Genomic DNA, 13,485 nt, shown 5'->3' with positions numbered 1-13,485 from the left:
CTTAGGAACTAGTGTAGAAGGTAGTAGTAGGAGGGAGTCTGGCAGGGCAGAGGACACTGTTGTGTCAACAGATGAGATCAACCCATCTGAGGGAAATCTAGAAGGTCTTAGAAGATCTTCTAGAAATATTTCTGTTCCAAAAAGGTTTCAAGACTTTGTTCTAAATAGTTGTGTTAAATATGATATAAATAAAGTTGTGAGCTATGCATGTTTGACTGCTGATAATGTTGCTTATATTAGTAGTCTGAATAAGATATCTGAACCAAGTAACTATAGTGAGGCTTCCAAAGATCCTAGGTGGATCGAAGCCATGAATCTTGAGATGGAAGCATTGATGCGTAATCAAACTTGGGATCTTGTTGATTTGCCTAGTGGTAGAAAGCCTATAGGTTGTAAGTGGGTCTATAGGGTTAAATACAAAGCTAATGGTGAGGTTGAGCGATATAAAGCTAGGCTCGTAGCAAAAGGATATAATCAAAGAGAAGGTTTAGATTTTGGAGAAACCTTCTCTCCTGTTGTGAAAATGGTTACTGTAAGGTGTGTTTTAAGTTTAGCTGTCCAAAACAGCTGGACTTTGTATCAGTTGGATGTGAACAATGCATTTTTATATGGGTCAATTTCTGAGGATGTGTATATGATACCTCCAGAAGGTTACTATAATAAAAGCGAAACTAAAGTATGTAAATTGGTTAAGTCGTTGTATGGGCTGAAACAGGCCCCTAGAAAATGGAATGAAAAACTGACTAGTGTGTTGCTTGAGTTGGGTTTTGTTCAAAGCTCATGTGATCATTCTTTATATGTGTTAACTAGGTCAAATGTGATTGTTGTGTTACTTGTGTATGTGGACGATATTGTTATAACAGGTAACAGTAAGTCTGAGATTGATAAAATTAAAAATTTGCTCAATAACAGTTTTAAGATTAAGGATTTAGGTATCCTTAAGTATTTCCTTGGTCTAGAAGTTGTTTATGATAATTTTGGGTTGTGTTTGAATCAGCGTAAATATTGTTTGGAATTATTAGCTGAGTTTGGGTATCTTGGTTGTAAACCAGTGAATACCCCAATTGAACCAAGCCATATTGTCAATAAACAAACTGATAGTGATAAAACTGAACTTGTAAATATTACCAATTATCAAAAATTAATTGGTAAGTTAATTTATTTGTCGTTGACACGTCCAGATATTAGTTATGCCGTGCAGTATTTGAGTCAGTTTATGCATAAACCCTTAGCTGCTCATCTTAGAATTGCTTTGAGACTGCTTCGTTATGTTAAACTTAATCCTGGAAAAGGATTAGTGTTTAAAAAGGGTGATAGCTTTGACCTAACATGCTTTGCTGACTCTGATTGGGCAAAGTGTTTGGAAACTCGTAAGTCAGTAACTGGTTACTGTGTTTTTTTGGGTAAAAATCTTGTGTCGTGGAAAAGTAAAAAACAGTCCACTGTGTCAAGATCAACTGGAGAGGCTGAATACCGTGCTATGTGCTCAGCAACGTGTGAACTTGTGTGGATTGTGAATGTGCTGAGTGAGTTAAATGTGCAATGTAAATTGCCAATTCAGGTTTTTTGTGATAGTAATGCAGCAATGTCTATAGCTGCTAATCCCGTGTTTCATGAACGTACAAAGCATTTTGAAATTGATTTGTATTTTTTAAGAGAAAAAGTGTCAAATGGGTTCATAGTTACTAAAAGAGTTGAGACTGAAAATCAACTAGCTGACATCTTTACAAAGGGCTTAAGTGTTACCCAACACAAAGACTTTTGTGGTCAGTTGGGAATGTTGGATTTATTTAAACCCAATTGAATGAAGGGGGAGTGTTGAAAGTATTTGGGCTTTCATTCATTTGGGTTGCTTATCTTGTGATATTGGGCTTACTGATAGGCCCAGTTGTTACTAATAGATTCGCTGGTTGTTAGTTTGTTATTCAGGTTGTTGGGCTGGATATTTTGGAGGTGGTTATGTGTAATTTCAGGGACTGATATTGTAAAAGCTGTTGATCTAATGGTGCAAGATGGAACTTAGTTTTGAGCTGCATATAAAAGGAGTTTCTCTCTCCTTGATCGTTCACTTTCACTCAGTTTCACTTTTTCACTTTGTTAGATCTAGGGTTTGTTCATAAACGATCTTGGTTGTATCTTCTGTATTCTCTCATCTGTTTGAGAGATTCTGTACTGCTGCTGTAGATGATCATCAGTGGATGATCATCAGTACTGGTTGTATCGTTCCTCTTTGTATTGATCTTACGATTGTAAGATCTAGGGTTTGGGGGGTACTTTTTTGGTTTGGGTTAAATAAGATTTTGTCGCCTTGTTTTGTCGCTATTTTGCGTTGTTCTTGTTGTTTCTGTTGTTGTATCATCATAATACCACTGTTTTAACATTGCATTTTATAATATAACAGAATGAATTCATATGAATATCATTTCGTTTAGATCAAAAACAATTTTCAAGATATCTACAATGTAACAGAATGAATTCATACGAATATCATTTTTGTTTAGATAAAAACAATTTTCTAGATATCAAGTGCAACTTAGAGCAATATCTTAGTCGTTTAAATAGCAAAATAAAAAAAAAATCAATTTAAAGCAGATCTATACCAGACCAGACCAGACCAGATTTATATAAAATCATTTTTCATATCAAACACAATTTCTAGCAACATCATCGCCGTTTAAACAGTGCAATACAAAAAAAAAAATCAACACACATTAGTAAATGTATTTAACAATTCATCCGAAAAATCATTTCGTTCAGATTAAAAGAAGTTTTCTATGTATATCAACGCATATTAAGCATTTAAACAGAATAATAAAGAAGTTTTTTATACATATCAACGCATATTAAGCATTTAAACAGAATAATAATAATACAAATCTTAGCGATTCACTGAGGAAATAGAAAAATCGTATTAAAAAAACAAAACAGATTAAGTCGATTGAAAAGAATGCGAAATATTAACTTTGATAGCATAACCGAAGGATTGTTCTTCATTAACGATGGGAGACTGAGGGCAATTAGAAAGGGATATATGGGCAGGAGGGAAATTGGAGAGTAGGAATCCGTGGTACCGGTTTGTAATATGAGAATAATCATAATGCGGAAATTATCTATGTAGCTTGTTTAATTAATTGATTAATTTAATTTCATGGGGCATGTATTTTGGATGGTTGGGTCGTCAACTCGTCATGATTTGAGTTATTTTAATGGCATTATATTTATCAATTATAAATACAAACTAATGTTCTTGTTGACTTAGATCATGCCGTTTAAATAATGGCATGTATGGATTGGATCCATTTAGAAAGCCGTGTTTATTTAGTAATTAAAGTCACACCCCCTTCGTATTAGAAACCGGCCTTCATTTTGTAATTATATTTTCTTTTGATAACTATTCTAACGACTTTGTGTAATCCAAGTTGGTAATTATCTTTGTATATAATATAATATAATGAAAAGGTGGCAAATGATATGGGAGGAGAAGTGTCGGTTAATTGAGTTTGAGTGGTATCATTTGAGGCACTTATGTATAAAATGAAAGGGTGTGAGTAAAATGAACTAAATGGTTTGAATTTTAAACAAATAAGACATAACTAACCAAAATTGCTAATTGTATAAGCGTATAATATAACCGAAAACCGACTTTCCGTCAATTCAGTTTCAGTTTGGTTTCAATTAACGACGCCCAAACACCCTTTGATTGGTTCATGTGTGAACAACAATATCCCACTACCACTTACCAAAACACCCCTCAAGTTAGTTAACATATGTCTAAACTAAAATAAAATATCCTCAACCAACAAACCAACCACCCACCAATTCCCCATCCCCATCACCATCACCATCACCATTCACCACTAGTCAAAAACCTAAATCCCCAATCCCAAAACAACAAACCCTAACCACCAATGTCAACCCAATTACGAGCCATAACCCTAACCCACGTTCGCTACCAAACCGGAGACCACATCGGCCACTTCTTAGCCTGGATCTCCTTAATCCCCGTCTTCATCAGCCTCGGCGGTTTCGTCTCCCACTTCATCTTCCGCCGTGAACTCCAAGGCATCTTCTTCGCATTCGGCCTCTTAATCGCCCAATTCATCAGCGACTCCATCAAACTTTTCGTCCAACAAGCCCGACCCGATACCTGCATCATGCTCGAGATGTGCGACTCCCACGGCTGGCCCTCCAGCCATTCAAACTACATGTTCTTTTTCGCTACTTATTTCACATTGTTAACCTATCAAAGATATGATATGATATTAAAAAGACAAATGTCTTTTGCCTGTTTTGTTGTCTGGCCTTTAGCTGTTTTGACCATGTGGTCTCGTGTTTACTTGGGGTACCATACCGTCGGTCAAGTGTGTGCGGGTGCGAGTCTAGGGATGTTTTTAGGTTTTGTGTGGTTTTGGGTGGTGAATGCGAAGATTAAGAAGCGGTTTTTGGCGATTGAGGAGAGTTCGATTGGGCGGTGGTTTTATATTAAGGATACTTCGCATATACCGAATTTGTTGGAGTTTGAGTATGAGAACGCTAGAGCGGCGAGGAGGCATCCGTCTTATAAGCGGTCCGAGTGAATGGAGAATGGTTAGTTTAACTTTAGATGTGTATGGTCATATTGTTTTATTGATGTCATAAGGGTTATCGATTGTTTGTTGCGACTTGAAAACCGGAATAAGATAGTTAGGTGACGGGGTTCAAACAAGCGATCCGTTTTGTGATAATTTAAGTTTTATTTTAGATTGTTGATTTTATTATTTATCTTAATTATTAAGTCTAGATGTTGGTTATGTTGACCGAAATTAATATTTCGGCTATAGTATTTTATTTCAGATAAGAGTGTAGTCGAGTTTCAGTTACTTTAGAATAGCTTATAAATAAAGGTTCGTTTGTAATGTGTATGACATCGTTTGATATTAATAAATTTTCTCTCTAAACGTTTGCTAGAACGTATCTTAAGGTTTTATCGCATCTGTTCCGCGTCATTAGGTGTGCTTTGAAATGTGGATCGATCGTCATTTTGAAGTTGTTTTATCAACTTTAGCAGATGTATTCCGACATGCTGCCTGCAGGCTGCAGCTCAATGTAACCTGTCAAGAACCTAAGGGGCACTGTATCGGCTACGCTACCTTTTTCTTCCTCCTTACTGGAGTTCTTGTCGGAGAAGTGACCAGAATCTTCACTCGCCGTATTCAGAATCTCCCTCCGACCTGAAATCTGTCTCCATACCTGCATCCAAGAGTTCTTGACATATGCAACAATCGATGCATGGTCTGATTGTGACGATTGACGAACATAGTAGTCCTGACAAGTCCCCCCCCCCCCCCCCCCCCCCCCCCTCCCTCTTAGTTCTTAAAAGTAATATAATTGGACTCATGGACCAGTTGAAATGGACAGATGGAATTTGATGTGTCAACATTTAAGTTGTTAGGGTGTTCACTCACCTCCCTTTCGCCTTTCTTTTTCATATATTGTTCACTTTTTAAAAGCTTTTGGCACTTAGTTAAGAGTCACTTTGATCATGATTAGGGGTGTAAACAAGCCCAGAGGCTCGAGAGTTACTTTTATCGGCTTGGTTAAAAGCTTGAATGAGCCGAGGTTTAACGAGCCCGAGCCTGAAAGAGAGCTCCTTTAGTTATCAAGCCCGAACTACAAAGCTCGTTTAGGCTCCGAGCCCAAACAAAATTTTAGGTTTTTTTTTTATATAATAATATAATACTAATAATGATGACATTGGCGAGCCGAGCTTTGGCACGTTTAAACGATAATGAAGCGAGTTCGAGCCGGGATTTTTAGCCCGTTTGAAGTTCTCAAATTAGCTCGAGCCGAACTCGAGCTTTGAGTTTTACATGTGAGCCGAGCTCAAGCTCAAATAAGTAGACTCAAACCGAACCGAACCAAACTCGAGCTTCATAAAAACATGACGAACTGGGCTTGAGCGTACCCAGGCTCGAGCTTAGCCTGCCTCGTTTACACCCAACATCATGAACCAAAAGTTATTGTACGGCCAATTGATCATTATCTTTGCTAAATTTAAATTAATTTTTCTTAATTATTTCAAGCATCACTTACTACCATTTCAAAACCAAATATCATAAGCACTTAATGGAAAAATGTCCAATACATCAATTATAGTCAATACCCAATGCTTCTCATTATTGTCCTTTACATCAATTATATTACACAATAAATAAACAAATCAATCAATAATAAATAATATGTCTACATTAACTCAATCCTATATAACCCGACCCGGATCAACCGGGTCAAACCAAGTCCAACCCACCTTCATTGTAGCTATGCTCCGATGAGGAGGTTGAAATAGCAACTAATCCATTCAAATCAGACACACTATCTTGCAAATTCAATAGCAAATGTGAAGTGCTATAGCTTATAGTTGGTTTAGCCCTTGTAACCACAGGCACATTAGCCTCACCCACAAGCATCTGAACCACGGTCCGCATGGTGGGTCGAACCGTCGGGTCAGGGTGCGAACACGCCAACCCGATTAACAACACTTTTCGCATCTCCGCCTCGTCGTACTCCCCACACAACCTTGGGTCCGCCGCGGTCAACAACCGCTCTTCCTTATGCAATCCCCATACCCACTCTACCAAGTTACTATTCTCCCTTGTTTTTGCCGCGGTCGCTTCCTTTTCGATTGGGCGCCGCCCCGTAGCCACCTCTAACACCACCGCACCAAAGCTAAAAACGTCGGTTTTCTCACTCGCTCGGCCCGTTAACAAATATTCGGGCGCTAAGTACCCCATCGTCCCTGCGGCCACCGTGGCATCCGGTGACTTGTCATGCTCGATTCTTCGGGCCAACCCGAAATCACCTAATTTTGCATTGAACCCTTCATCTAACATAATGTTACTAGTCTTCACATCTCTATGAATAACTTGATTCTCACATTCTTGATGCAAATAAGCCAAAGCCGACGCCACACCCATCAAGATCTTGCTACGGTGAACCCACGACAGCACGATTCGCGACTCGAAAAGCGCTTTATCAAGTGACCCATTTGCCATCAAGTCATAAACCAACAATATTTCCCCTTTCTCATGACACCAACCTTGTAACCTCACAAGATTCCGGTGTCGAAGAGTTCCGATTATCGACAACTCCGATAGAAACTCGGACATCCCTTGACCGCCGCTATGACTACACTTCTTCACGGCGACAATCTCGCCGGAATCCGATAACACCCCCCTGTAAACAGTCCCAAATGCCCCATGCCCGATTACCCGGGTCGGGTCAAAACTTTTAGTAGCTTGTTTAAGCTCTTTGTATGAGAATTCTTTAGGGGCTTTTATAACTTCACTAGCAAAAGGTTGTGGTTTTTTGGATTTTTTATATTTTTTAGAATAAACCCATAATAAAAAGATTGTACACAACACTAAAATAAATGCACTTGCAGTCACCACCCCCACAACCACCCCTGCCCCTTGTTCACATAATTTGTTATTACATTTACTCTTCTTTTGTGTAGAACGGTGACTCGGAACCGGGTTTGACTCGGTCGGGGCCATGGTCGGTGATGACGTTGGCGAGTCGACCGAGTCAGCCGCCGGGTTGGTGAAAGTGGCAGTGGGAGGTGGTGGGTGTGGTGGATTATCATCAAAAGATGAGGTGAAAGTCCACCACTCCACCGAGTGGACCTCGGTGGAGCCCTGAGTCGACCCGGTGAGTCCGACAAACATGAACTCGTTCAAGTAATTGTTCAAATCCAATCTAACCGACAAAACCGGTGAGCTCGGTTTCACATTCGAGTATGAAACCGAGACATTGAGTTGCTGAGTTGACCCGTTGAACTCGACCCACGAGTTCACCGAGTCACCGCTTCTCAAATCGACATTAACCGAGTCCAAATCGACAACTTCCTTCGACTCCATCGACCCCAAATCCACACCCAAATGATTCCCATTAACATCCTTAAACTCAACATCCATCAAAGTATCAAACTCAACCGCAATCGAACCGGGCGGGATCCCCAAATACCCGCCCGGTTTCCCAACCGCCTCATCCTCTGGCGAGATCACAAACGCCAACCCGCCACCAATCGAGTCTGGATTCAAATTCGATATCGAAAACGTAAAGAACGTACTAAAACTCGCTAACGTTCTCGATCCCAATCTCCTGAACCGGACCGGGTTCTTGTACAGAACCCCTCCGGCTCCGGAGTTTGGGACGGCGAGATCACGGGTTAGCATAATACTGGTGTTGACCAAATGAGCATCTCCTAACAGGTTTAACGTGCTTAGATTAAGCGACTGAAAGTTGAATGAGATTGTGCTGGCTAACCCATAGCCGGTAAAGTAAATAAGCAAAACAATGTATGGTAGAAATAAACCGGTTTTTAGACCGGAAAATGATGAAGGCATGGTTATTGAAAGAATTGTGGAAATCCCATTGAAGATTTTGGTGTAAATTTGGAAGTTTGGAAGATGAGAGAGAAGGGTATAATAAGGGGGACAAGGTGGTGGAGACTTGTCAGACTTAACGGTCATATTTTTTTTGGTGTGAAGAAGGATTCTATATCTATAATTCTATATTATGAAAATGTGACTTTACTTGTCGTATTGTCATGTAACAATATAATAGTATATTCGATAACGTTAATATTGGTGTAATAATGTATTAGTATTTATGTATGTTTGTAATGTAATAAAATAGGAAATATGATTTTGCTTCAAACGGATACATAATATGATGATATATTGTTACACGCCTACATATTATGATATTTTATTAGGCAAATAATAAAATTATACTTTAGTCCAAATAGCGTTTTTCTTGTTATTTTAGTCCAAATAATTTTGTTTTTTGCCATTTTAGTCCCTGACTTTTATCATTTTCATCCAACCCACTAACTTCATTAAAAAAAATTAGTTAACTTAAGTGAATTTTGGCTAAACCATATTTTTCTTTCTTTTTTGCAGGTGCGATGGTATGGTGTTGTGCCAGTTTACGAAGATGATGGCGGTTGTTGTTGGTTTTACGATGATGGCTGCGGTGTTGGTTGATGATGTGGGTGAGGGGAAAAGTGGCCGGTGGTGGTGGAAATGGTGGGCGGTGATGGTGGTGGTGGTGGGGTGGGTGGGTGGTGACGGTGCAGGCAGGTGGTGGCAATGTTAGAAGGTTGTGATGTGATGGGTGGTGGGAGGTGGTGGTGGTGGTCGATGAAAATGACAAAAGTCAGGGATTAAAATGGCAGAAAAGAAAACTTTTTGAACTAAAATAACAAGAAAAAAACTATTTGAACTAAAGTGACAATTTTAGTCAAATGTTGGGGACTAAAATAACAATTTACTCTTAAACCATGCGTAGTGGGCAAGATTCATCCGTGGGCGTTTTGCGTCATGTGGCAGCCCAGTCAGCAATGGGGCATTATGGGGTATTTTCTAAAATGGGTGTAGTAGGGATTGTGAGGCACTATGTTTGTATTAAAATAAAAAAAAAACTTTAAAAAATCTTATTGGCCAAAAAAATGGAAACTCAAATATGATTGGAAAGATCTCCCCCACCGGCGTGATTTATAAAACTCCCCAACAAAAAAATGCCAAACACGCCCATGCCGTAGTAGCTAGGGGGCGAGATTGAGCATGAAAAACGCCCCTTTAGGCAACCACTACTGGTGGTCTTAAGCAAATGTGATTTAAGTTTAGACATGGTCAAAGAATGATAAACTAAGTTGGACCACTTGACGGTTTATGTTCGGTTGGTTATTTTTTTATTGTTTTTCTTGTGGATTTAACTGTTACCCGGTTCCGAGTTCCAAATAGGACCGAACCATTAAACTGACAAATCGAACATGGACCTTTTGGATTTCTAACTGGGCAAACCGGTTGCCTTACTTTGGTTTGGATAATGTCTAGCATTAGAAACATGCTAGTTTCATCTTTTCAGATTACAAATATTTACATCGGTATTTTACAACTAAGCGCATTTTTAATAAACTTCTAACGCTTTTAATGTAACAAAATTAGGTTGAAGGAACTTTCTTATATTCTTTTTTCTCAAATAAGAAATTATTGTATTCTTACTCATATGTGCCGGAAATGAAATTGTATTAATGATCGCATAAGCATTTGAATACACTAATGGAAAACCCACGCGTTGCGGCGGAGTCGACAATTTACATCATTATACTCGTCTATTAGTTTATAAATTGTACAAGCCAAAAAACCTATTATCCAACGCTTTCATGCATTAAAAAAACATAAAAACACCCAAAATACATAAGGCGCGCTCCTCAGACCTCAAAAAACCAATAAAACACGTTTTTTGCGCTTTGTGGAAAAAGAGCGCCTCAGGTGCTTTTTAAAACCGTATTGCATAACTCCCAAATGTTGGCTTAAGTGCCAACTTTAATTGGCTGGGATAGGATCAATTTCAACCATTAGGATCAACACTGGCTATTGATAAAATGATAGACTCACTGTGGTCTATGTTATACAAATAACATTCAACAAACAATTACAAGTCTAAACTTTCAACAACCAACTTCCGCTACGATATTTCTATTTTCCATGATAAATTAATGTTCGAGTTAGAGTTCATCGTCTTTTTCTAGGAATGACTTTTTTTTACAAAATTCTAGGAATTAATATACCTCAATCCCTTTCTCCTTGTACCAATCAGGTGTCTGCCTCTCACCTCCTAAGCCCACACAAGTGTGAAAGCCCTAATAGAATATAAACGGTGAAAAAAAAATACAGATGACGTATTTGCATACTGTAAATAGATGCAACCTAAAGCGGATACACATCTCCAATTGTATTGACGCGATCATATGCAACACAAAAGCAATAACAGTCCTGCAACCTAAAGGAATGTGAACATCTAAAGAAAACAAACTATATAATAGGGAATTACCTTGCTTATCATGTTCCAATGGCCAACTTGAGCCTAACAGTCCTGTTCACGATCTGTTTCATAATATTTAGGCTATAAAAAGTTAGAAAAGGTGCACAGAAATCTAACATGCCATAGCATTATCAAGTATGATTACCAAAAAAAACTACCAGCCTAGAGGTGTAAAATTCTAACATGACATGTGCAGGTTTATGTTTAGTCTAAATGGGTCCGCGTCCGTTTCAGGTCCAAAACGTTCAGCTAAGTGGTTCGTGTTAGGATCAATCTATTGGGTTATACATAGGTTGACCCATTTATTTGTATAAACTTTAAAAGTTTTGCATTTATATCAACCCAAGAAATTCGTATCGTGTTCAGGTTCATGTGTCAATCAAAGTTTTCACGTCTGTGTCATATTCAGGTTTAAGCCGGGTTCGACCTTGCGGACATGGCCCACTTAACAATCCTACACTGGCCTCATTCATTTAAAAAAAATATTTATTAAGTTGTACGCATAAAATTACACTTAACCGTTTGTCGTGTCACCTTTTTAGGCTCATTTGTAATATGGACCCATTGACCCATTTGAGAAAAACTTAACCCACATCGACCCCTTTATTCCCAAACCGGTTGAAACTGCCACCTCTAATAGAGACATATCAACCTCTGCTAATAAACACAAACACTATTATAGCAAATAACTTCTGCTGATAAAACAACCTCTGCTAATAAACACAAAGACTGTTACAGTAAATAATCTCTGCTGATAAAACAACCTCTGCTAATACAAAAGTATCACAAGGCTAACATCTGCTGTTGAAACAAAGGTCTACAAAACATAACATCTGCTGATCATTCCACAGTATAAATTGCTAACATCTGCTGTGACTTAACAGTGATACACTTCAACAGAGGATTTCAAACATCTGTTTACACACGCCTCATGATGAACATCTGCTAATAAATACCGCTCCGGTTCAAGAAAAGCTCTGTCAAAGAGAACCTCTCCTATGGACTAACAGATGATGCAGTTCAACAGAGAATGTTTAAGAGCAGTGCTTTAACAGACCACGATCAACAGATGATAATATAATAACAATAAGTGCTTTGGTTGAGCAGTGCTGTTACTGAGCAGTGGTTTTCCTTTGGTTGATCAGGCCTTAGGTACATAAGTGCTTCCTCTTTAACATCATTCATACACCAATGCAAGCATCTGAATAAACAATAAACAATCTATACAAATCAAAGACAAAATCAAAAGCTACAAACATATCAAACAAATTTCATAAAATCATTTTATAACCTTGATCACATTCGGAAGCTTGGCCAACGAACTCAGGACTTCAACACCAAATAACAAATCCAGCAAGATCTATCTGAAGAACATTTAGCATACAAACTCTCATCTGTCATGATAAAAAGAAAAAAATCAAAAAATATCATAATCAAAAGCTACAAACATATCAAACAAATTTCATAAAATCATTTTATAACCTTGATCACATTCGGAAGCTTGGCCAACGAACTCAAGACTTCAACACCAAATAACAAATCCAGCAAGATCCACCTGAAGAACATTTAGCATACAAACTTTCAGTTCATGATAAAAAGAAAAAATCAAAAAATATCATAATCAAAAGTATCATAAGGCTAACATCTCCTGTTGAAACAAAGGTCTACAAGACATAACATCTGCTGATCATTCCACATTATAAATTGCTAACATCTGCTGTGACTTAACAGTGATACACTTCAACAGAGGATTTCAAACATCTGTTTACACACGCCTCATGATGCACATCTGCTAATAAATACCGCTCCGGTTCAAGAAAAGGTCTGCCAAAGAGAACCTTTCATATGGACTAACAGATGATGCAGTTCAACAGAGAATGTTTAAGAGCAGTGCTTTAACAGACCACGAACCACAGATGATAATATAATAACAATAAGTGCTTTGGTTGAGCAGTGCTGTTACTGAGCAGTGGTTTTCCTTTGGTTGATCACGCCTTAGGTACATGAGTGCTTCCTCTTTAACAACATTCATACACCAATGCAAGCATCTGAATAAACAATAAACAATCTATACAAATCAAAGACAAAATCAAAAGCTACAAACATATCAAACAAATTTCATAAAATCATTTTATAACCTTGATCACATTCGGAAGCTTGGCCAACGAACTCAGGACTTCAACACCAAATAACAAATCCAGCAAGATCTACCTGAAGAACATTTAGCATACAAACTTTTAGTTCATGATAAAAAGAAAAAATCAGAAAATATCATAATCAAAAGCTACAAACATATCAATCAAACTTCATAGAATCATGATTTATTTTAAACACACACAGACATTACCTCTTCATCAATAAAGTTGAGATCCATTTTATAACCTTGATCACATTCGGAAGCTCGACCAACGAACCCAAGACTTCAACACCAAATAACAAATCCAACAAGATCTACCTGAAGAACATTTAGCATACAAACTTTCAGTTCATGATAAAAGAAAAAAATCAAAAAATATCAAAAAATATCTATTTTTAAACTACCATTGAAATCGATGATAAATGCAACGCCTCTCTCGTCTTCATCCTCTTCTCTATATCTACAGTTTTAGAAATAGA

At 38.0% G+C, this 13,485-nt stretch overlaps 2 protein-coding genes across 2 annotated transcripts; one reads left to right on the top strand and one right to left on the bottom strand.

Moving 5' to 3' along the window:
* Positions 1 to 3,772: 3,772 nt before the first annotated feature.
* Positions 3,773 to 4,946, top strand: LOC110891251 (lipid phosphate phosphatase gamma). The gene has a single exon (XM_022138944.2). The coding sequence runs from the start codon at positions 3,909 to 3,911 to the stop codon at positions 4,575 to 4,577; it is 669 nt and encodes a 222-aa protein (XP_021994636.1). The 5' UTR covers positions 3,773 to 3,908; the 3' UTR covers positions 4,578 to 4,946.
* Positions 4,947 to 6,102: 1,156 nt separating this feature from the next.
* LOC110891250 (L-type lectin-domain containing receptor kinase VIII.1) lies at positions 6,103 to 8,450 on the bottom strand. The gene has a single exon (XM_022138943.2). It carries the CDS (start codon positions 8,382 to 8,384, stop codon positions 6,267 to 6,269), a length of 2,118 nt encoding a protein of 705 aa, XP_021994635.1. The 5' UTR covers positions 8,385 to 8,450; the 3' UTR covers positions 6,103 to 6,266.
* Between the last annotated feature and the right edge of the window lie 5,035 nt (positions 8,451 to 13,485).

Source organism: Helianthus annuus, chromosome 11 (assembly GCF_002127325.2).
Source record: "Helianthus annuus cultivar XRQ/B chromosome 11, HanXRQr2.0-SUNRISE, whole genome shotgun sequence".
NCBI lineage: Eukaryota > Viridiplantae > Streptophyta > Magnoliopsida > Asterales > Asteraceae > Helianthus > Helianthus annuus.
The sequence above is the reverse complement of the archived record's forward strand: the minus strand, read 5'-3'. Positions and strand labels throughout refer to the sequence as shown.

What these genes read in the sequence shown, in the direction of transcription:
- LOC110891251 (XM_022138944.2), top strand. Translation starts at nt 3,909, where the DNA reads ATGTCAACCCAATTACGAGCCATAACCCTAACCCACGTTCGCTACCAA.
- LOC110891250 (XM_022138943.2), bottom strand. Translation starts at nt 8,384, where the DNA reads ATGCCTTCATCATTTTCCGGTCTAAAAACCGGTTTATTTCTACCATAC.